This window comes from Nycticebus coucang, chromosome 18, assembly GCF_027406575.1.
Source record: "Nycticebus coucang isolate mNycCou1 chromosome 18, mNycCou1.pri, whole genome shotgun sequence".
In the NCBI taxonomy this organism is placed as follows: Eukaryota; Metazoa; Chordata; class Mammalia; order Primates; family Lorisidae; genus Nycticebus; species Nycticebus coucang.
In genome coordinates, this window is record NC_069797.1 from 28,356,031 (window position 1) to 28,379,875 (window position 23,845).

The 23,845-nt window shown below is 53.0% G+C and overlaps 1 protein-coding gene across 3 annotated transcripts in view; it reads right to left on the reverse strand.

Annotated features, from left to right (window-relative positions):
• Positions 1-4,276: 4,276 nt before the first annotated feature.
• Positions 4,277-23,845, reverse strand: part of SGSM2 (small G protein signaling modulator 2) — a 38,097-nt gene continuing 18,528 nt past the window's right edge. The window contains exons 7-24 of one of the 3 annotated variants that reach the window (XM_053568505.1): positions 23,498-23,632; positions 22,668-22,792; positions 22,196-22,263; positions 21,798-21,958; positions 21,508-21,634; positions 19,478-19,612; positions 15,325-15,478; positions 14,207-14,271; positions 13,978-14,123; positions 13,066-13,194; positions 12,608-12,790; positions 10,485-10,871; positions 10,088-10,212; positions 9,394-9,476; positions 8,849-8,958; positions 8,068-8,164; positions 6,160-6,327; positions 4,277-5,837 (exon numbers count right to left, since the gene is read on the reverse strand). In XM_053568505.1, the coding sequence (XP_053424480.1) occupies positions 5,749-5,837; positions 6,160-6,327; positions 8,068-8,164; positions 8,849-8,958; positions 9,394-9,476; positions 10,088-10,212; positions 10,485-10,871; positions 12,608-12,790; positions 13,066-13,194; positions 13,978-14,123; positions 14,207-14,271; positions 15,325-15,478; positions 19,478-19,612; positions 21,508-21,634; positions 21,798-21,958; positions 22,196-22,263; positions 22,668-22,792; positions 23,498-23,632 (2,487 nt within the window). In that variant the 3' untranslated portion in view covers positions 4,277-5,748. Of the gene's footprint in view, positions 5,838-6,159; positions 6,328-6,666; positions 6,746-8,067; positions 8,165-8,848; positions 8,959-9,393; positions 9,477-10,087; positions 10,213-10,484; positions 10,872-12,607; positions 12,791-13,065; positions 13,195-13,977; positions 14,124-14,206; positions 14,272-15,324; positions 15,479-19,477; positions 19,613-21,507; positions 21,635-21,797; positions 21,959-22,195; positions 22,264-22,667; positions 22,793-23,497; positions 23,633-23,845 lie in introns of those variants that run through there. The other 2 variants (XM_053568508.1, XM_053568507.1) reach the window with 2 other exon arrangements.

A 23,845-nucleotide genomic window follows, 5' to 3' on the forward strand; every position in this document is an offset into this window, starting at 1 on the left:
GATGAGCTGCTGACCAGCAGCATCTGGGTCGTTTTATTGCAAAAAAAGGCAGAGGCCTATAGGGGAAGACATCCAGCGAGAAGCAGGAAGGGATCACCTGTCCTTATTGATTGGGGGGCATAGTCTTTAAACACATTCTATGCTGGTCAACTTTAGACAAAGATCCAGGACCTTCCAGTTCTGATTCTGATCCCTCAAAGTGCTGTAAAAACTGCAATTCTGGTCTTATACTTTTGCAAAGCTTTGTATTTCCTCAAACCATTTTTACAAACATTATCTAATTTCATCTTTTAATAGCCCAGTGAAGTAAATAAGCCAAGAAGTAGCCGTTTGGCAGATAAGGAAACAGGTTTGAGGTGGCCAGGTGACTTGTCACATAGCTTCCTTGGGAGTTTGCTGGAGCAGTAGTCAGATCTCTCACGTCAGTGCAGAGTTCCCTTAGCATTTGCTACCCTTTCTCCCTGGGCCAGTCTTAGTATTAATGATCTATTATAAAAACTGTAGAGGGAGGGCGGCACCTGTGGCTCGGTGAGTAGGGTGCTGGCCCCATATACCGAGGGTGGTGGGTTCAAACCTGTCCCCGGCCAAACTGCAACAAAAATATAGCCGGGTGTTGTGGCGGGCGCCTGTAATCCCAGCTACTCGGGAGGCTGAGGCAAGAGAATCGCCTAAGCTCAGGAGTTGGAGGTTGCTGTGAGCTGTGTGATGCTACAGCACTCTACTGAGGGCGATAAAGTGAGACTGTCTCTACCAAAAAAAAAAAATTGTAGAGGGGCACCAAGCACGCAGTATGTGCCTGTAGTTCTATTCAGGAGGATCGCTTGAGGAGTTCAAGAACAGCCTGAGCAACATAGCAAGATCTTGTTTCAAGAAACAAAAACGAGGAGGGAGGGTAATGGGTGGGGCCACATCTATGGTGCATCTTAGAATGGGTACGGGCAATTGCACTAATGTACACAGCTATGATTTAACAATAAAAAAAGAGAGACAAAAAAAAAAAAAAAAACGAAAACCCCACACATACAAAAAAGGTAGAGGGAATTGCCCCAGCATCTGGACACAGGACATGAGAGGCTTCCCAAGAAGATACTTCTGGGGTGGTTGTCAGGACAGGTCATCCAACAGAGTTCATAAAGCTGTCCTTCAGAGAAAGGAACTAGAAGGGGAAGATGTTGGAGATCAGAAGCCAAATACCAAAAGCCACAGTGTCAGTGTTCTCAGCTTTACATAAGCCTTGAAGACTCTTGTCCTGTAGCTGCATCTCTCCCCAGGGTCCAGATGAAACCAGCCCTTTGGTAGCTGACTTGAGACGAAGCAAAAGCAAGAGGAGTGAGATGGGCATCCGTTAGCTGGATGAGCTGTAAACCAGGCTACCTGGTCTTATATCTACTACCTGTTAGCACCTGACTCTCAATCTCAGCAGGAACTGACTGCCCCATTCTGGGGTTGGTGGAGGGAGGGGTACTCCTGAGGAAGTGAGTGGTGTCCACAAATGTCTTGGGGTTGTGAGAGGAAGGGCTCACCTCAAGGAAGTTCAGACCCAGTCCTCCCTGCAGCCCCACCATTGCGCCAGCTCTTTCACTTGTGAGAAGCGGGCTCCCTCTGCTGGTAGTTCAGGGAAGAGCTGGGTCATTTCCCCTGGCCTCCAACTGCCACTTTAGGGAAAGGGTTTACATTAGGTGTTAACCCTTCCTGAGTGCTCACTCCATGCCAGGCACTATACTCAGCACTGGGACACAGAAAACCCTGCCCTGGCAGGAGTGACTCGGTTGTTAAATCGTAAACGTAGGCAGAAGCTGTGCTCAAAAGGCAGTCGCCCCATCTCAGCTGGAGCTTATAAGAGAAGGATTTGTGGTCAGAGTAATGGGGAAAAAAAATTGAAAGTATGAATCCGGCTCAGTGCCTGTGGCTCAAGCAGCTAAGGCGCTAGCCACGTACACCTGAGCTGGTGGGTTCAAATCCAGCCCGGGCCCGCCAAGCAATGGTGGCTGCAACCAAAAAATAACCAGGCATTGTGGCAGGCGCCTGTAGTCCCAGCTACTTGGGAGGTGGAGACAGGAGACTCGCTTGAGCCCAGGAGTTGGAGGTTGCTGTGAGCTGTGATGCCATAGCACTCTACCCAGGGCAACAGCTTGAGGCTCTGTCTCAAAAAAAAAAAAAAGAAAGGAAAGTATGAATCCAGTTGCCTCCATACCAGTTACTACTCTTATCAAAGAAAATGACGTGAGGCTTGGCGCCCATAGCTCAGTGAGTAGGGTGTCAGCCACATACACTGAGACTGGCAGGTTTGAGCCCGGCCCAGGCCTGCTAAACAACTCTAAACCAAAAAATAGCTGGGTATTGTGGCAGGCACCTGTAGTCCCAGCTGCTTGGGAGACTGAGGCAAGAGAATTGCTTAAGCCCAAAGAGTTTGAAGTTGCTGTGAGCTGTGATGCCACAGCACTCTACTGAGGGTGACATAATGAGACTCTATTTCAAAAAAAAAAAGGGCAGTGTCTGTGGCTCAAGGATTAGGGCGCCAGACCCATATACTGGAGGTGGTGGATTCAAACTCGGCCCCAGCCAAAAACTGCAAAAAAAAAAAAAAAAGAGAGAGAGAGAGACGGGCTCAGCACCTGTGGCTCAAGTGGCTAAGGCGCCAGCCACATACACCTGAGCTGTTGGGTTCAAATCCAGCCTGGGCCCGCCAAACAACAATGATGAGTGCAACCAAAAAAAAAATAGCCAGACATTGTGGCGGGAGCCTGTGGTCCCAGCTACTTGGGAGGCGGAGGCAGGAGAATCGCTTGAGGCCTGGAGTTGGAGGTTGCTGTGAGCTGCGATGTCACAGTACTTTACCCAGGGTGACAGCTTGAGGCTCTGTCTCAAAAAAAAAGACCATCTGACTTTCCAAGGGTGAGGCTTTACCATGCTTTTCACTCTCCCTGCTATCAGATTGGCCCTGCTCACAGCAGACCCATGATTTTGGCTATGGGATTCTCTCTGGTCCTAGAATCCCACCCAGCCTTGTGGTTTGGTATTGAGACATTAATACTATGTATGTCATAAGCAGTAGCCTGGAATAAAATATAAAGCTGGAAAATAAATGTGAGAAGAGATAGGAGTGTGCAAAAAAACTGGGCTGCTCAGTCTAGCTTATCCCTGGGGCTTTGGTGAATCTCTTTTAGGTGGTCATAGGAGAGAGGTGTTTTTTTTTGTTTTTTTTCAGTTTTTGGCTGGGGCTGGGTTTGAACCCGCCACCTCCAGAATATGGGGCTGACGCCCTAATCCTTTGAGCCACAGGCGCCACCAGAATTGTTGTTGTTATTATTATTATTATTAGGTAATGCAGTGGTGCAATCATGGCTTACTGCAGCCTCCAACTCTTGGCCTCAAGCAATACTCCCACCTCAGCCCCCAAGTGTTAGCATTACAGGTGTGAGCCACACCTGGTAGCAGAGGGCAACAGAATCAGTGGGAGTGGGGGAAGGCCCACTCCCCTAGGGGCTTAACAAGTTGCCTGGTCCCAGAGCTGTCTGTATAGCCTGGGCAGCTCTGGCTACTAATCTGCTTTCTGTCCCAAAAGCTGGATTCAACCTGCCAGAGCTACGGAATGGGTTTTTTAGCTCCTGAGTGAATTGACTACAGGCCCTAATGTCCAGAAAGCCAGTATCTTCTAGAGCCAGAAAACAGGCTGAGTGACTCCTCTACCTAGAGCCCACGAATGGTGAGCTCAGCCAGTGACACTCTGGGGTTGAGGAAAGGCAGAAAAAGAGGTTATTGACCTGTTGTTACTATTATATTCAGGCCTTTTCCAAACCTCATAATCCCTCCTGATACTCCCCCCAGGCCCAAGTCTGATCTAAGAATTTCAGAGACAGTGTCCAGTGGGTGACAGCCACAGCAAGAGGAGCAGGGTCCTCAGATGCTGGAGGGGCCAGGAGGCTCCTATGGGTTCCTATACATATACTAGCTGCTTACTTGCTGCTTCTTGGTCAGGAGGCAGTCAGGGAAGGAGTGGGACGGGGCCTACCCTCATCACCAGGCTGAAGGAGCCCCTGCTCAATCTGAGATGGGTCCTCCACAAGGCACTGACTACTTGAGGTTAAGCTATCACCCCCCTCCCCCAACTGCCTGAGTAGCCCACAGCCCTCTCTTGGCAACTATATTTCCCTTTTTGCCACCCTTGCCTTCTGGGGCTGGCCCTTTGCACAGCTCAATTGTGGAGCTTGTAGAATTCCCCATCACCATCTCTCAATGTCCAGCCAGTCCCACAAGCAGCCCCCAGAGCCTTGAGTGTTGCCAAATGCTATATTTATTAGTCTGTTACACTGAAGAGTATAGTTTCTGAGCCAAAAAACATAGACACTCTGCTCCTCACAAAACCACTGTGTCACTAAGGCAGGCACACAAATGGCCACCAGTGCTTGGTTGGAGGCCAAAGACTCAGGACAACGGGGATGGTCAACAGGGTGGGCTGGCCCCCAAACAGGCTGTGCAGTGCCCAGGGGCAGGAGAGGGCTAGGAAGGCTGTGCTGGATGCAGAAGGACTGCTGGGCCCTTTCTCATTTCTCAAATGCAGGAAGTCCACCAGACCCTGGCAACTACTAGACAGGACTCAGCCCAGGCATAGCCTCCAGGTCCCAGGGCAAGGCCTTACCTGCATGTGTTGGGGTGGAGGGAAAAGGCAATGACAGAGCAAGCAGCATGCCTGGGATCAAGAGATATGCCCTTCCTGGCACCCCTGTGAATGCAGCTTCTTCAAGGGGTTCCTAGCCTCTCGGCATCCCAAGAAGCATATGGAAGGCAGAGCCAGCCTTGCTTCCCACCAGGGACAGACACGGGAGACCCAGGCATGCCCCACCTCCTGCAGCCCCAGGGACTCAGCAGATGCCTAGGACAGACGATGGGCTGCCCTGAAGCTCTGAGGCCTGTCCCTGAGAGGAACTGTGACAGAAGTGCTTCCCTACAGAACTGCTCTGGGATTCCTCTCAAGAGAATGTGCTCCGACGGCATTCCAGATCATCCAACTGGCAAGAGCATCCTTACACACAGTTTCCAGGGCAGTATCTGCTGCACACAGCCAGGGCAGGGTGGCAAGAGAGACTGTACAGACACACGTGGGTGCACTTTACAGAGTGGGGAGTGGCAGTGGCAGTGCTGCTGAGGTGGGCTGCTCCCACCCAGGGCCCACATTTTCTGACTGCCCCAGAATCTCAGCGGAGGGCCTGGAAGGTACCCAGGTCATTTGCACACGTGGCTGAACTGGCAGCTGTTCATGCTGCCCCAAGCGGGTCTGGTGTGCACGCAATGCACCGGACTGCAAAGGGACTCCCAGAAGAGTGAGTGCAGAATCCTTCCCCCACACAACCCTTGCCAGGGAGGGCCCAGGCCATAATAGCCCCTACTAACTTTAAGACCCCAGGTTGACTCATGGAGAACAGTCTGGGCTGAAGCTATAGGTGGCAGTGGGGCTATTCCCAGATATTTGGGAGGGGAGCAAAGTAGACATTCCCCAAGGCAGCTGCTCCCTGAGGCCGACCACTCCTATCCCTGCCCTGGTGTGAGGGCATTCTGGCCCCTGACTTGCCCTCCAGGGCCAGCAATGCTCGGAGTCAAATCCCAGGCTCACAATCACTTTGTTAGGAACACAGTTGGACAGGCAGGGTCAGCTGTAGGTCAGGGCGATCAGGGCTATGACGCCTCTGGCCCTCTGGCTGCTGCAGCCCAGGGGCCTGGCGCCCAGGCTCTACACAACAGCTGTAGCTCTCACTTGTTTTCTATGAGCATCTGCACCTTGTGGACGAGGTCCCGGGCAATCCGCAGGATCTCCTGGGCATCGTGACGCTCAGCCCGTTCTGGGGGAAACACCGGTAATAGGAGGCCCAGAAAGAGGGTAGTAGGCTAGAGGCTGTGGCTGGCTAACTCTGCTGTTTCTACCTGCTGTATTCTTGTTTTTTAAGAGATAGGGTCTCACTATGTCACCCAGGCTAGTCTCAAACTCTTGGCTTCAAGCAATCCTCCCACATTAGCTAGATTCCTGACATCCTACCTATGGGGAAAGGACCCCAGAATTCCTGAGAATTCTCTAACTCTGCCCAGGCCGGAGGTAGAGGCTGGGGGAGTGGGGATGGGAGGGCATCTGCTGGGTGCAGCCAGAATGGCTAGACCAGCTCATACCATTGAAAAACTTGATGATGTCAGTGAAGTCCATGTTGTTGTCACGGATAATCTCTCGGTAGGCCTCTACCAGGGCAAGGGCGATGAACAGGACAAAGTGCTCTGATGAGATGTGCTTGGCCGCCCAGATCACCTCCCACACAGCAAACACATCTTCGTACAGCAGCTCTGGGGACAGTAAGGGGCTGGTGCTCACCAGGTTCCAGCCACATGGCTGGGGCTAACACTAAGCCTGGATGGCTGGTCATTGGCCTCCAGGTGGAGCCAGGTGGGGAGTCAGGGCACCATCTGGCCAAGGTCATAGGGTTCTCTGTTACACATGGCCTAGTTCAAGAATGGGGGTTTTGGGGCAGCGCCTGTGGCTCAGTGGGTAGGGCGCTGGCCCCATATACCAAGGGTGGCAGGTTCGAACCCAGCCCCAGCCAAACTGCAACAAAAAAAATAGCCAGGCGTTGTGGCGGGTGTCTGTAGTCCCAGCTACTTGGGAGGCTGAGGTAAGATAATCACCTAAGCCTAGGAGTTGGAGGTTGCTGTGAGCCGTGATGCTATGGCACTCTACTGAGGGCGATAAATTGAGACTCTGTCTCTAAAAAAAAAAAATCATCACTTAAAAAAAAAGAAAAAGAATGGGGGTTTTGTACCCAAGACCCCATTCTTCTCTTAGGTAATTTCTGCACTCTGGGTTCCTGCAGACTGTGTATCTGTGCTTCACCAGAACAACTCACTGTTGTTTTTTTTAAAGAGCAGGGTTGGGGTGGTGCCTGTGGGTCAGCAAGTAGCCCCATATACCAAGGGTGGCAGGTTTGAACCAAGACCCAGCCAAACTGCAACAAAAAAATAGCCAGATGTTCTGGCGGGTGCCTATAGTCCCAGCTACCCAGGAGGCTGAAGCAAGAGAATTGTCTAAGCCCAAGAACTGGAGGTTGCTATGAGCTGTGATGCCACAGCACTCTACTAAGGGCAACAAAATGAGACTCTGTCTCTAAAAAAAAATAAATAAATAAAGAGAGAGACAGGGTCTCTAGCTAGGTGCCTGTAGCTCAGTGGTTAGGGCACCAGACACATTCACTAGGGGTGGTGGGTTTGAGCCCAACCAAGGCCTGCTAAAACAACAATGACAACTGCAACACAAAAACAGCCAGGCGTTGTGGTGGGCACCTATAGTCCCAGCTATTTGGGAGGCTGAGGCAAAAGAATGGCTTCATCTCAAGAGTTTGAGGTTGCTGTAGGCAGTGACACCATGGCACAAGGGCAATATAGTGAGACTCTTCTCTCAAAAAAAAAAAAAAAAAAAGAGAAAGAGACAGGGTCTCCCTCTGTCACCCAGGCTGGAGTGCAGTGGTATGAATACAGCTCAATGCAGCCTCAAATTCCTGGACTCAAGTAATCCTCCCACTTCAGCCTCCCAGGAAGGTAGAACTACAGGGACATACCACCTAGCTTAATTTTTTCTTTTGAGATGGGGTCTTGCTATATTGGCCAGGCTGGTCTCAAACTCCTGGGTTCTAGTCATAGCCCTGTCTGTCCTGATCCTCCCACCTCAGCCTCTGAGTAGCTGGGACTATAGGTGCAAGCCCCTGTGCTGGACTCAACTCTATTTTACAGGCCGTACATCTTGGCACTCAGGGATGCTTTGGCTTGGAAAAAGTTCTGAAAACCCTGACTTTAGAGTAGTGACTGTCAAGCCTGGCTGCACTTGGGAATCACCTAGAGAGCCTTTAAGAACACATACCCCCAGGTAGCCATGGTTAGTAAGTCTGGAGCTTGGTGGTACCCAGGGCACTGGCAGTTTTTAAAAGTTCCCCAGATGGTTCCCAAGTACATTTATGACTAAGAACCACTGGCTTTGAGGAAGAGGAACCTCCCACTATCCCTGACCCTAGCCCCATGATCCAACCCACTTCTGACCTCTCTTAAAATCCAACAGGAACCAGCGGTAGCAGAAGTAGAAGTGGGTGTAGTCTCCATTCTGATGCATCAGCTCAAACAGCTCTGAGTCCAGGATCTTACATAGGCGAGGAAAGGGAGAGAGACTGAACCCTGAACTGACGCTGCCTCTCTGCCACCCACCCCACCGTCCTCCATGCCCAGGGGAGGGTGGGGTTCCCAGACCTGTCTGTCCCCCGCCCCGTAGCCGCCCTCCCTACCCTTCAGATCTCGTAAGGTGGGGGTCGCATCTATATTCTTTTTAGAGTTATACCATTTTTTTTTTCTTTTGAGACAGTCTCACTTTGTCGCCCTCAGTAGAGTACCATGGTGTCATAGCTCACAGCAACCTCAAACTCTTGGGCTCAAGTGATTCTCTTATCTCAGCCTCCCAAGTAGCTGGGATTACAAGTGCCTGCCACAATGCCTGCTATTTTTTTAGAAATGAGGTCTCACTCTTGCTCAGGCTGGTCTCAAACTCCTGAGCTCAGGCAAAACACCCGCCTGGGCCTCCCAGAGTGCTGGGATTACAGGTGAGTCACCACACCCAGCCGAGTTACACCATTTTCATCAATCCCTACTACTCTCCGGAACTCTCCTGGGAACAAGAATTCACACACGCATACTCATTTGTGACACTGAAAATAATGTTTTTTTTAAATGAAAGAAATTAAGCTTATATGTAAAGGACATTTTTGGAATGTTCCCTGGCAAGGGAGGACAAGCCCAGTTCTGCCTGGTCATGTTACCTGTGGCAACATACCTGGATGAGAGACCGCATATTGGCAAAGTGGGTATCCATGGCACCCCCATTAGGGAAATTCTGGCTCATCCTCTTCATGAGGTGGCTGAAGCAGCTGTAGGCCAGCTGATCTGAGGGGAGACAGAAGTGAAGCCAGCAGGGCAAGAGACTCTGGAGGGCAGACTGGCTCACGTTTCCACCTCCCAAACCTAGCTGCCTTCTTTTTTTTTTTTTTTTTTTCAAGACAATGTCTTCCTGCGTCACTTGGACTTGAGTGCTGTACCACCATAGCTCACAGCAACCTCAAACTCTTGGGCTTAAGCAATCCTCCTGCCTCAGCCTCCCGAGTAGCTGGGACAACTACAGGCGCTCACCATGACACCTAGCTAGTTTTTCTATTTTTAGTAGAGATGAGGTCTCACTCTTGCTCAGGCTGGTCTCAAACTCCTGAGTTCAAGCAGTCCACCTGCCTTGGCCTCCCAGACCTAGCCATCTTCTTTTCCTTTCTCTAGCTTACATTAGCCCAATCCCAACATCATTTTAGGAAACCCTCCTCATTCCCTCACCATTGTCGAGGATGACCAGGAGAGGTGCCAGCAGGTCACACATGCCCTGCACATAGCCCACGTCCAGGTGCTCCCACACGTAGCTGAAATGCCAGGGACAGAGTCACTGTGGCTATGCTCCATCCTTCCCTCCCCTCAGGGATCCCCAGGGAGGCAGCCCTTAGAGCAGCCTTCGTCCAGAAGTCAGCTTTCCCATGACTTTGAGGCACTTACTGTGCATCCCACCCTGAGAGACAGTAGGGAACTACTGTCCCCAAGGCACTCAAAAGAGACAAGAGTCTAGCACAGCTTGGATGTGGGACAAGGTTAGTGAAGTCAGGTAAGACTTAAAGAAGTGTGGCTAGGGTGGCACCTGTGGCTCAAAGGGGTAGGGTGCCGGTCCCATATGCCGGAGGTGGTGGGTTCAAACCCAGCCCTGGCCAAAACCCACAAATAAATAAAAATAAAAAGCCTTAAAAAAAAAAAAAAAAGAAGTGTGGCTAAAGCTGAGATTCCCGAAGACCTCTAAGAATGAAGAGAGGTGGGGTGAGGGATTTTGAGGAAAAAAGTATTCCAGACAAGGGGAGCCAAGTGTGATTCGGGTACAGGCTAGAGGAGCAGGGCACCTTCCAGATCAAACCTTTCACAGAGCAGCCGGCCGCAGGGTGTGAGACATAGTCCCTACCTCCCACCCAACCCCTGCCCCACATGGCACCTGCACATGATGTCTCGGAGTCTCTCGAGGTTGGGGGATGTGAAGTACCAGTAGTTGCGGTCACATCTCTGCACATCCTTGTCTATGCGGTGCAGATTTAAGGCCACAGTGTCCAGTAATTCTATCTGGAAGAGTGGAGTGCCGTCAGGGGTGAGACTGACCAACCCCCCTCAGATGGGGGCAGGAGGTGCCTAAACAACAAACTGCAGCAACACGGGGAATCCAAGGAATTCAGAGACCACAGTCTTCTTGGGCTGCTCAGAGATGGGCTAGTGCTCCCTTCCAGGACAGCTAGAGCACCCCCACCTTCCACCCTGCCAGCCCGTCCCCAAGCTTTGGGATGTCGGGGAGGCCTCTGGGGCCAGCTGGGAACAATGCCTAAGGGATGCCCACATACAGTGTAGGCAGCAGCACACACAGCCGCAAGCTCCTCTCCTGCCTCCAGCTCTCTGGCCTGAGAAGCCTTCTCCTGGTTGGGATCTTGGGGCTCGGAGAAAGTGTGGGCTGCAGGGACCGGCTCATTGGACCCTTCTTCCCTACCGCCGTCCTCCTCTTCGAAGCCCCCGCTCTGCCCCTCATCTAGGCTTGACTGGATGCCCGAGGCCACGGAGTAATTGCGAGAGGATGGCAGTCCTGAGTCCGGAGAGTCAAACTCCACTGACTGCTGCTGCTCCACCACAGCTGTGCCCGGCGTCCCGGCTCCCAGTTCCTGGTCAGGCTTTGGTCTGGAATCTTCAGGTCCCTGGGGCGCTGGGGGCTCCAGCTCATCCATAGAGATAAATACCTGGTAGGGGTGAAGAGACAGCAGCTCCCACATGCACTCCAGCCCCTTCCTGCAGTCCTGCCTCCTCCTAGGGTCAGAACGGAGCAGGAATTGAGAGTCCTCTTCACTCCCCTACTCCCACCACGGCCTCCAACACTGCCACAGCTGGGCACCAAGCCAGCTTCTGACCCACCCACCCCCACCCCGGGGCAGAGAGAAACAAGGTCTCTGGGATTATGTCTTGAGCCCTGTCCAGTCTGTGCTTGTAGGAAGCACTCCAAGGCTTCCAGTGGCTGCTGAAAAGAAGGGGAACCAGAGGCCTGGACAGCAAGTGGCCAGTGTCAGCTAAGCCTCATTCTACAGATGCCTCAAGTCACCACCAGACCAGGAGAGTGTCCTCGGTGTTTAGGTGTAGCTGCTGAAGCACCCTGGTTGAAAGGCCCACTAGAAGTCTTAGGAAAAACAAGATTTTCCTTCTTTCTTTTTTTTTTTTTTTGTGTGGTTTTTGGCCGGGGCTAGGTTTGAACCCACCAGGAGAGGACAGAATTTCTTGTGTTTAACTCAGGCTTCAGCAGGGTGCAGTGGCTCACGCCTATAATCCTAGCACTCTGGAAGGCTGAGGCGGGTGGACTGCCTGAGTTTAGGACTTCAACACCAGCCTGAGCAAGAATGAGACCCCATCTCTACTAAAAATAGAAATACTAAAACCAGTGGTGCCTGTGGCTCAAGGAGTAGGGCACCGGTCACATATGCCAGAGGTGGCGGGTTCAAACCCAGCTCTGGCCAAAAACCACAAAAAAAAAAAAAAAAAAGGAAATACTAAAACCAGCCAGGCGTGGCAGACCCCTGTAGTCCCAGCTACTCAGGAGGCTGAGGCAAGAAGATCTCTTGAGCCCAAGAGTCTGAGGCTGCTGTGAGCTGTGACGCCACAGCACTCTACTGAGGGCGACATAGTAATACTCTGTCTCAAAAAAAAAGAAAGAAAGTCTTGTTTCAACTTAGATTTTCTGTTAATATTATTAAGGATTTGGTAAAGTAAAAAGAATGCACATTATCTAACAAGGAAATGTTAAAGAAAAAACAAATTAATAAAAGAATATCCTTAAAAATGAAACTCATCAGTGTTGGTTGGGCCAGGTAGGCATAGTTTAGAACTTGCTGTTCTAAAGGCAGGGGTGATGCCGGGAAGAACCACCCTCCCGTGCTCTTGTTAGCTTTGCATAGTTCATTCTATAAGGCAACAGACAGTATCACAGGGGAGGGAGGCTTTCATCAGTAGACATCAATGGTACCATTCTAACTGCTCCCTTCTTCTCTGGCCAACAGCTCTCCAGGAATCTTTTATAATCAGAGGATATGCATGGAGAGGGGAAGCCAAGACCCAGAGATGGAAGTTTCTGCCCATAGATATTTATCTTGTCCGTAGTGGATCTAGGACTGGGACCCAGGGCTGCCTATTGCTAGTTCTGAGGTCTCTCTACAAGGACAGAGGGTTTCCCCTAAATCCCAGTGAATCTATCTTTCCTTACTAGTCGGTTCAAACAGAACACAATGCACTAACTCATTTTATTCCTACAATACCCACAAAAGTTGGCAGCAGAGGGACAGCTATTTTTCAGTTGAAGAAAATGAGACAGACTCGTTAAGCCTACGGCTCCACAGCTAGCATCAGAAGCCAGGCTAGTGTCCCCGACTACCGTGCATAAATGCGAGTGGTCTCCGCAGGCCCCCCACCCTCAAGGCCCCGTCTGGCTCACATCGTTGCTGATGGTGGAATCTCGGTGGATGAGGCGCTGCACGTGGCTGTCGATGCTGCTGCCCGAGGAGAACTTGGTGAGTGTGGCTGGGTGAGCCTCCCGCTCGCGTTGCCTCACCACCACCTCGCAGGCCTTCCACTCCGCCAACACCTGCTGGTACCTTGCTGCCACCACTGCGTCCACCTGTCCTCAGACCACACCATGATCATGGGGGGAGGGCTGTACCAGGTCCTCCTCTGCAGGGCTGGGCAGGCACTGGGCCTCTGGCCCTGAGTCTTAAAGGCTGGGACAGCCAGAGACTAGGGTCCCAGGGTGGGACAGTGGAGCCTCCCTGCTAACATCTTCCTCTGCCATGTTTCTTTCCAGCCGGGAAGGGGCTGAAGCTTACGAGGCCCCCTCCCTGGGGTCTGGGGCCAGCCTCCCATCTCCCCAGCCCCACAGGAATAGGCTCCCCTAACCTGCTCCATCTCCTTCTTGCTCATGCCAAACTTGTAGTGGCCAAGCAGAAAGGGCCAGACGTCCTTGCGGATCTCATGCTCCACACCTCCATAGTAAACTTGCCGCAGCAGCTCCAGCTCCTTGTAGTTCTGAGGGACCCAGGAGTAAAGACTGTGCAGCCCCACAGTCAGCATGGCCCAGCTGAGCCCCTTTCCATGGAGAACTGGGGTCCAGGAGGGTCCTTAGTCACTCTGCTGAAGCCCATGCAAACCCTGCTTTGGGACAGCCCCGTCCTCCTGTGCCCCAGATGAGATCTAGTTCCATCCTCCTTCCTTATAGGACAGGAAACACAGCCCAGAGAGAGGCACAGTTCTGCCTGGGGTCACAGGGCAATGTGGAGGCAGACACAGCCCCTAGTCCAGTCCCCTTCCCATGTAAACCCACTGTATGGGATTCTACCCAGTTTGTATGGGATTCTACCATAACCATCAGGTCCTCCATGGTCAGGTCATCCATGGCCATCAGTTTGGCCCGTCAACCCCATCCACCTCACATTTTTTTTTTTTTTTGTAGAGACAGAGTCTCACTTTATGGCCCTTGGTAGAGTGCTGTGGCATCACACAGCTCACAGCAACCTCCAGCTCCTGGGCTTAAGCGATTCTCTTGCCTCAGCCTCCCGAGTAGCTGGGTCTACAGGCACCCGCCACAGCACCCGGCTATTTTTTTGTTGCAGTTTGGCCGGGGCTGGGTTTGAACCCACCACCCTTGGCATATGGGGCCGGCGCCCTACTCACTGAGCCACAGGCGCTGCCCCCCCCCTCACATTTTATCCGGAATGCCCAGTTGGGTCTACAAGCAAGTTGCTTTGCACCCACTGCTGCCTACCCTGCCCCTTGACCCAGCCTCTGGTCCTAGAACCCCAGAGTTTATACCTTTTTGTCCTTCTGATATTTGCTCCACACATCCTTGGTAAGGCCTCCTGAGGCCCCGGGGGGCCGATCGGGTGGGATAATGTTATGATGCACCAGCGCTGACAGGTGGGTCCGGACCGTGGACAGGTGGCGGCAATATGCCAGCCCTGCAGTGGGCAGACAGGAGGCTGTGAGCAAGGCACCTCCCCTGCCCCCAGCCACTCACAGCCCCACCTCACTCCATACTCACAGCCGTAGAAGGCGCGGGACACAATCTGCCTTTTCATGCTCTCACACAGTAGCCTGAGGGGCAACCTGTGGAAACAGCCCGGCTCAGAGAGAAGGGACCCATGGCCCCTATGGCGAGAGGAGGAAAAGAAGGAAGGACATGGGTGCTGAGGAGACAGGTCGGGCACTTGGGATGATATATGGACTAGGATCCATGGCCCAGTAGCATGTCAGCAGGCTCCCCATCCCTGCCAGCCACCCTGGACAGAGGTGCCTGTGGTCCTGCCTAGCTCCTAACAACCCAGAGACCTTTGGCAACTTATTTTATTTTACTTAATTAATTAATTAATTAGTTTGTTTTTGAGACAGAGCCTCAAGCTGTTACCCTGGGTAGAGTGCTGTGGCATCATAGCTCACAGCAACCTCTAACTCTTGGGCTCAAACGATCCTCTTACCTTAGATTTTCTATTTTTCGTAGAGAAGGGGTATCACTCTTGCTCAGGCTGGTCTCGAACTCGTGACCTCAAGCAACCCACCAGCCTCAGCCTCCCAGAGTGCTAGGATTATAGGTGTGAGCCACCATGCCTGGCCTGGCAACTAACTTGACTTTAATAAATCTTGTTTTCTTCATGTGAAACTAGATAGAGCCACCTGAGACCTGACAGTCACTAGGAGAAACAGGCAAGAGAGAACAGCTCACATGAAGCCCACTTGTGCTACTTTTGACGCATGGCAGATGCCCAGATATCTGAGTATCCTCAGATGTACAGCCTGACAGCAGAACCTATGTCACATCACATCAGGAAGGGATGCTCCCAAGAACTGAGCACCTATTATGTGCCAGGCACAACTCTGGATGTTCACAGTTATATCTCATTTAGTCCTCACAAGCGCCTTAGTAAACAGGTGGTATTATTCCCATTTTACGGATGAGGAAACTGAGGCTCAAAAACATAGAGGCCCACAGTGACTCAGTTACTTGACAAAGTCACATGGGTAGCAGAAGTGAAATTTGAACGCATGTCTGTCCAACTCCAGAGGCCACCCTTCCATACAAGTTACACAGCCTCTAAGAACAGATGGACATGTACCTAGATGGACACATTAGGGAAGCTGATATTCTGGGCCCCCCTCACTCACCGGTCGGGAACACAGCTGCAATGGCTGGGGGTCACATATGGGGAGCTGCTGGAGGAACAGGAGAGGCAGGAGGAACCCTGACCACACAGGGGCTCCAGGTGCCAGGCTGGCAGGCTGGGTCCGAAGCCCTGCATCTCAATCATGTCGCCAGCATCTGAGGGCAGGAAGGGAGCCGTGGTCAGGGATTCAGAGACCTCTTCTCCCAGGCACTCTGTAGCATGCCCACCTCTGTGCCCAGAGCTGCAGCATGAAGTCACCCTTTGGTGGAAAATCTCGGGAGTGGTGCCTGCCTGGTCCAGAGCCCAGAGACAGAAATGGTGGGGAGAGAAGATGCCTGACACTTCCTAGCCTCCACCAAGCCTGGAGAGGGTTGGCATGGTGTCTTTCTACATGCGATAAAATACTTGAATACTTTCATCAATAATGACTATGGGTGTCTGTCTCCATCTTGCTGCCACCAAACGCCTGCTTTTCTAGAGGGACAAGAAAGAGAAGGAACAAAGGCCTGAGTTCCCTAAAGTGCTGCCAGTTAGCTTGGCCTTCAAGGATTCAACTTGGCCCTCTTGGGCAAACTCTGAGATGCTCAGAAAGGTGCTTAGAATGCTTCAAATTCTGAGCCCTGCTCTCTAAGGGAGTCCCTGCTGATCAAAGCCCCCCAGGGATACCCAAGCCACCTGTCCTACAGGCCTTGCTCTTCTGAGACCGACCAGATCTGGTAGCTAGTTGGTAAGGAGGAACAGTGCTCCTTGCCTGGGCCAGCCACCCCAGCGACCAGATCCCACAGCAGGCTAGGGGGGTTCCTCCATCCTTGCCTAGCCTGACTGCTGTCAGCACGGTGGCCTCCTAGAAACACACCAATGAACTGGAAGGAAGGGCAAAATGCCCAGGCTGCTAGGCTACCATGGGGATGGGGATGGGGATGGAGGCTGGGCACACAGGCCCATCATCCAACATGCTAGTCATAGAAGAATGTGCCCCTGCCCCAGAAGATAGCTCCTTGGACACGTCTATACCACCAGCAGACAGAGCCTTCTCAGCCAGCCCAGCTGGTCTGAATCAGAACTGAAGATCCTTGAGAGCTTCCAGGGCCCAAGTCGGGCAGGGCACTGCTCATGGGGACTTTGGCGGGTCCAGTGAGCCACAGAGATAAAGCAAAGTGAAGGCAGGAAGTGAAAAGACTAGGAGGTGACACCAGGAGGGAGGAACAGAGCAGAGAAGAGTGAAGAACAAGGAGAGAGAGAGCTGTGTGTGCTGAGCAGACTCCTGCCAGTGCTGCTTCTCCTTCAGTCTAGAGGGCACGGGCTCAGCCTGGGCCTTGCATGGCGTGGAGCAGGCCTAGGACTGGTTTTTGCGGGAGCCAGACTCCAGTTCTGGGTGTGCCTTGCTGGGGAGAGTTGAGCTGAGCCCCCTCCAGTCCCCTCAGGAGCTGCCCAGCTGTGTCTGGGGCTTATTTCCCAGGCCTGTGGCTGACATTTTGGTAGGTATCTGGCCCTTCAGCTCCACCAGGAGGCAAATTAAGGGAACATACTTGGTGAGGAGGGGCTGCGGCTCTGGGAGTGAGGGGGTTGCAAGCCATGCCTGAGACTCTGGGAAGGAGAGGGAAAGAACCAGTGCAGATAGGGTAGGGCAGGAGCCCAACGCATGCCCCTGCCGCAGGCGGGAGAGAGGCCAGTCCTGGTGGGAGGCCCGGCTAGGCAGGCAGCAGGCAGCAGGTGGGCAGGCAGGGAAGGCGGCAAGTGCAGAGGGCAGAGGGCAGGTACAAAGGGAAATAAGCTCATGCCCAAAAAGCAGGGCCTGACCAAGGCAAGTCTCCTGGGTCAATGCTCTTCACCTTAATTCTCCAGGAAGGAGCTGAACCAGCCAGTATTGAACACTGCGTCTCTGAATTAACCCAGTGCAGACCAGCTGGAGCTCTGGAGTGACTGGGTGAGGGGCAGCAGGCTGGGCGGGGGTTCTGCTGGGTCAGCTTTGACTCTGACTCTCTCCTCTGAGTGCGAGGAAAGGGTAAAGCAAAACAATCAGGGCGGTGAACCCTACAGCCCCTAAGACTCCGAGTGAAAGGTGCCTGGCCTGGAGCAGAATTAGAGTGAATAGCATCTCTGCTCTGATGAGGGGGCAGCAGGAGAGGGAAGGGGAAAAGAGAGGGAGGGAGTGGGAATCTGGACACCCCGCCACTTGATTCACATGCACAAGTCAAGCATGTTGCAGGCCTGAAAAGCAACGGCTGGCAGAACGGACTCAACAGTGTTGTCATTATGGACTGGAGTGGAGGGGGCTCCAGCCTCCACCCCTCTCCACAACCACCTACAGATTTTGCTGTTATGCTTCCTTCCCTTTCCCAAGTATTGGGGGCCCAGAAGGGGCACACTGAGTTGCTCTAGCCCCTGAGTTCCCCAAGGGGGCTCCTAAACAAACCCCAAGGCCTCTGGACCCTGGCAAGTGGGCCTGGAAGTTTCTCTGATCTTACAGGCCTCAGCCCTAAAACTCATCAGGGACAGGCTTTCTATCACCAAGTCTGCCAGACAAGGGCTCTGCTGGGATCTTCCAGCCTCCAGCTTGATGACCAGCTCATAGGGTATGGTAAGAAGGGGCTCCTTGACCTCTCCCAGAGCTCAACCTTCCCACACAGCTCCAAATCAGTTAACCTATAAATAAACATCTGCTCTAAGTCCAGGTTTGCAAGGAACCAGGTGGCAGGTGTGTGTAGGTAAGAAACACCAGAAATGGAATGTTCCCACCTGGGCCTGGCCTACAGCTCACGTTGGAGGGGCTAGGAGGGAGCGCAGGCCCCAAGGCAGGAATGTGGCAGTGTGTGAAGGGATGGCGGCAGGGTGTGATGGATGTGTGCTAAGCCATGGCCCTGGCTGCCCAGACATGGAGAGATTCATTATTACTGACATAGTGGCTGGGCTGGGCAGCGCCTGTGGCTCAAGGAGTAGGGTGCCGGTCCCATATGCCAGAGGTGGTGGGTTCAAACCCAGCCCCGGCCAAAAAAAAAAAAAAAAAAAGTTCAAAGCATAGTGGCTGGGCTAAGGAACTAGGCCCCTTGGCAAAACTTTGTGGAGGAATAAGAGGAGTGTGACATAGTCTTAAGATATTCTCTGCAGAGGTAGGAAAAGAGAAGCAGCGACTGATCCTGGGGCACAGGAATGGGAGAGGGGAGGCTCCCTGATCTCTTCCTAACCCACCCTTTCTTGAGCACCCCTGCCAGCCCTCATAGGCATGCTGGCTGATAACTCTCCAAACTCTCCTTCTTCACCAACTAGCTCTATGCTAAGGAGATGGCAGTGGGCAGAGGGACACTGAGGGGTTGTGCTATGTCATTTCCAAGGAAGGGCACCTCTATAATCTGGGATGCTGGAAACACACCTGTCTTAGACCCCTGGCACAGACAACTGAGCTTCAGGATGGTGAGACACCTGCTTAAAACTGTACAGTGAACCAGGAGCATAAGTGGGGCAGGAATTCATGTCTCTAGTCCCTGAGCCTGTGCCCCTTCCTGAACACCACACTGCAGATATTTCTAGATTTCATGGTAAGGTGCCAGGCCATGCTTGCTGAAGCCCTCAGGCCTACTGGGAAAACTGAGCCCTAGAGTTTTTTCAGTAGTGGCCCCCAACCCCTCATTTGACCCATAGGACTCACTATCTGCATGACCTGTCCAGCCCCTACCCATGCCCCAGGAATGGCCTCATATTTATGTCCTGTTTCCATTAAAGTCAGGAGTCAGAAGCACAAGGCCCAGAGGCTGGTCTTCCCAATCAGCAGGCGAAAAAGAAAGAGATCACTGTCTAGCATTTGCCAGCCTGACCCCGGGAGTAGGAATGGGCTCAGAGAGCCATTCAGGGTCTCCAAGAGGCAATCAGATGGTCACACCTTCCTGTCAGTGGATCTTCTTCCCCCTCAGGCCTGAAGCCCCCTCCCTACAGCCCAGAACCAGGTGCTCTGTACCATCCCCTCTTCATGCCAGTGCCTGTCTGGCCTCCTTCTGCCCTCCCTCGTCTGCCTCCTGATGGAAGGGAACCACCCTACCCTGGGTGCAAGTCCTGTAATGCCAACACTGCTGTTCCAGCCCCTGCAGTGGGTGGCAGGTGGGCCCAGGGGGGTGGGGTGGAGGATGAGGCAGGTCAGGGAGAAAGGGAGGGATAAAAACCTTTCATCGGATTGGGAGCTGTGAGGTTCCGCGAGCAGATCATTGAGAGCATCGCGTGTAGTTTATCCTCCTCTTCCTCATCATCGTCCACCGAGGCCGCGCGGCTGGCCGCTAGGTGGTGGTAGTTAATAGTGACTGCTCAAAGAAAATAGCGAGAGGCAGAGGCATGAGGACCCTCATCCCTGGGCAGGAGGGACTCCCTCAAGGTGAGTAGAATGGAGGCTAGGATCACCTTGAACCTGCAGGGCACAGAAGAGGGGAATGGAGGGGACCAGAAAGCTCTTTTTTTTTAATTTAAGACAGAGTTTCACTCTGCCACGGCGTCCTAGCTCACAGAAACCTCAAGCTCTTGGGCTCAAGAGATATTCTTGCCTCTCAGCCTCCCAAGTAGCTGGGACTACAGGCGCCCACCACAGCGCCCGGCTAGTTTTTCTATTTTTAGTAAAGATGGGGTCTCATTCTTGCTCAGGCTGGTCTCCCAACTCCTGACCTCAGGTGATCTACCCGCCTCAGCTTCCCAAAGTACTAGGATTACAGGCATGAGCCACCGCGTCAGGCCCAAAAAGCTCTTTTGATGATTTACTTGGGAGAGTATGGAAGAAGGTGAGGGGCTAGGGGCAGCTCCAGAGTTCCAGTCGTTGGAGGAGGCCCTCTCTAGAAAGAACAGAAGAGAAAGAACTGGGGGGTAGGGGAAGGATGTGGAGGACAGGGACTGTTTGGGACAGGCTGGCAGCTTGAGAGCTCAGCAGCCCTGGTCGAGGCTGGCAAGACTGTCAGCAGATGGAGCCTGATCATTCTTCAGCTCCTGCCATGGTCACGCTGGACCAGATCTGAACATCACTCCAAATCCCTCTTTTCAGACGATAAATTCAACTATTTCCCTCCAAGGGTTTTCCCAGAGCTGCCCTCAAGGAGCCTCAGCTGAGTTTTAGCTCCTTGGTGCCCTGGCTCACCACCCTCTGGGGAAATGGTTCTTGAAGTGAAGTGATCAGAACTGGAAAATGCCAAGGACTGAAGAGGGGAAGCAGAGTGAATAACCTAAACTGAGCAACATGCTGAGATTAAACACCAAGTTTACAAACACATTCTGGCAAAAGATGCGTCTCCTTATCAGGTGCATGTGGGACAGGAGGGGGAATCCCCATGTCTTGTGCCCCTAAGCCCACTGGGACTCTCTGAGCTGTATGTATTGCCACCTGGGTGATCCGTCCGCTAACACAGAGACAACTTGTCGACGACTTTTTGGCGCAAGTTAGGAAATACAGGGAGCAGTGGTCTGGTTGGCAATAAATGCTCTGGGCTGGCAAATTCCCTGACTTTATCTTCAAGATAAACAAGCCCGGCCCAGAGAACCTATAGGTAGCAAGAAGCAGCAGCACTTGGACCAGAAAGGAGCCCTTGGGCCCAAGGGTACATATCCATGGCAGGGCAGGACCCAGACCCATGAGGGCCAAGCCACCATAAGACCCTCTAGCCCTCAAAGTCCCCCAGGCAGCTCCAAGTCTCGCCCTTTTCAGATGCAGCCTCACATTTCAGCTAAAGCTCTTCTCATCAGTAGCTGGTCTGAGCAGGACTCTGGCTCTAAGGGAGTCAGGGAACAATTCGCACCCATCAAAAAGAAGCACCAATCCCCCCAAAAAATAAATAAATAAATAAAAAAGAAGCACCAATCCAACACCCTGTCCTCCCTGTGGAGGTCAGGGGCAGCCCTAAGAGAAAGGGAGAGTTCTCCACCTCCTTCTTCTAGTCTCCCCACATTCTTTTCCCAGAGGCAGAGCTTAACAGAATGACCAAGAGAATCTTGTATAGTGATGCCTGGGTCTATCCAGTGCGGTCTTAGGTGAAGAGGTGGGGAAGAAGACCTGAATTGCAGGTAAAAGGCCCAGCTGGGAGGCTAAGCAATGAGCCTCTTGTCTTAACGTGGCCTGGTCAGTGGACTCACTGGCCACCCCTCCTCAGTGATGCTGTGCTTCCCCATCTCCCTGGGCGTCTTGTTCTCGTCCTTCAAGGTTGAAGTCTGGGACACTCACTGTGCTCATGCCTGTGCCCAGGGTAGATGATCCGGAACACATAGTCTGCGGTGCGCCCCAAGCCGGTCTCCTCCACATCCATGGAGCGTGTGCTGCTTCGTTTCCGTAGTTTGGGGAACACCTTTCCCTGCAGAGGGAAGGGTGTGTGGTCAGCCTACCCAGGGCAGAGTCCCATCCAGGGTCCCACCCAAGACTGCTCCTAAGAACTCCATGTAGGGGGAAGGGAGGGAGGTGGGTGGTGAACCCGCCCACATAGCCCTTCACCCAGAGCCTCTTATATCCTGAGGTACCTTCCCCTGCTGGGTCCACAGCGGGGGCTCTAGCTGTCCTCGAGGCAGCAGCCCATTCTCCAGACAGGACAGAAAGGACAACAGGTGTCCTCCTTGTGGGAAATGCAGTGGTGGCCTCTGGATGCCATCCTGGCTCACCAGCACAAGCGTGCCACCGCTCTCTGGGGGAAGAAAGTGGGCAAGTGAGGCTGGGTCCACCTCAAGACTGCCCCGCCCATCACCATGGCCTATTGGCCAGGCTCCCCAGGCTGGGTAGGACAACAGCTGAGCTAGATCATGGCCAGGAGCCTCATTAGCAGGGACAGTAGGAGGATCAGAAGTCCTATAGGCTCCAGGCATGGCTGGGAGAAGGCAGCCTCTCTCTTCCCACCCCTGTGCTGGGGACCACGGGAGCTTACTTTGCTGGTGGCAGTGGATGCAGACAATCTGACTGAAGGGCACCACCAGGGCATAATCCCAATAAACACTGGAAAGGAAACAGATCGGTGTCACTGTGGCCCAAGACCTCCATCTTGCCTTCCTTATCTTCTGGCCCTACTACCGTCTGAAACCCCCCAGAAGATAGGATGACCACAGCCAAGAAGTGAGCTCAGCCAGCCACGTCCCTGGAGTCCCATGGTGCCCTTATGGCATAGAGCCTGGTCACTCTCAGCTTCCTAGAGGTTGGCTCAGGTAACCCTCTTCATACCCAGGCTTGGCTGAGTCTTACAGAGCTTGGGACTTAACTCCAGTCAGCCTGTCCCTGCAATTCTTGGTGTCTGTGTAAGTGAGGTCTGCCCCCTGGTACAAGGTGGGTCTCTCCCTCCCCTGGTCTGGGGTCAAGCCCTGATTCCCCTCCTTGGCTCCTGGAAGTGAGTCCAAAGCTCCCACCTCTTTTCCAGCTCAGAGTCCCCCAGAGTTCCATTCATAAGCTGGTTGGGGGTCCACTTCAGAGTTAGGTTCTCTGCTGATTGGTGCAGGGAAAGGTAGCCAGGGACAGCCTCCATGTCCTCCTTCTATCAGGAGGAGACACACCGGAAGACAGAGGTAAGGAAGGGCTGAGAGGCTCTCACAGACAGCCTGTGAAAGACAACTCCAGTTGAGAACCTGGGAGCCCAAGCTAGGCTAGTCACAGGGTCCTGGACTGGGGGCTGGACCAAGCAGAAGGAGCTACATAGCAGATCTGGGCATCTCCCCTCCCTGGTTGGCTTGGTCCTACTGCCTCTCTGGTGTCAGCCTTCTGGATGTCCGGTGCATCCCAGGCCAGCCATGCCCAAGCTGGGCACTCACCCTGCCTGCTGGCTGCCGTTCCTGTCTCTGGATGGCCTCTCTACTAGACCAGATGCCATCCCTGGCTCCTGCCAATTCAAAGCTAAGCATAAGTTGTATGATGCAGTAGGGGGTGGAGGGTGTTCTCCCCCTTCTCTTTGGTCAATCTTTTTTTTTTTTTTTAGACAGAGTCTTACTTTGTCACCCTCGGTAGAGTGCTGTGGCGTCACAGCTCACAGCAACCTCCAACTCTTGGGCTCAAGCAATTCTCTTGCCTCAGCCTCCCGTGTAGCTGGGACTACAGGCGCCTGCCACAACGCCCAGCTATTTTTTAGAGACAGGGTCTCATCTGACCAATCTTTAGGTAAGGAAAGACTTGGCTAGAAGCTTCCAATTCTGGGAACTTCAGAAGAGGGAGAAGGAGGGAGGGGAGGCAGCATGAAGCTCCCTACCGGCTGCACCAGCACGTTGTTCTTGCCATAGAGCAGCCGTGTCCTCGAGTTCTGGTGCAGGGACTCCACATACTCACGGGCACAGGCAGCCAGCCTGTCTTCCGACGCGCTGCCACTTGAGTGCCGCTTCCGGATCTGTTCAGAAAGCATGGCTCAGCCTCTAGCCTTGGGAAGTGAGCCTCAGGGTTTGAGAACCCTTATGCCTCCACACCAACCTTCTCTGCTTTCCAGCCACGGACCAGCATAGGGTCCTGGATTTCTGTAAGGGCTAGTGCGGCAGGAAGGCTCTCCTGGGGTGGCTGCTACCCTGGGGCATCTCCAAAGCCTATTCTGTATGGAGGCCAGTTT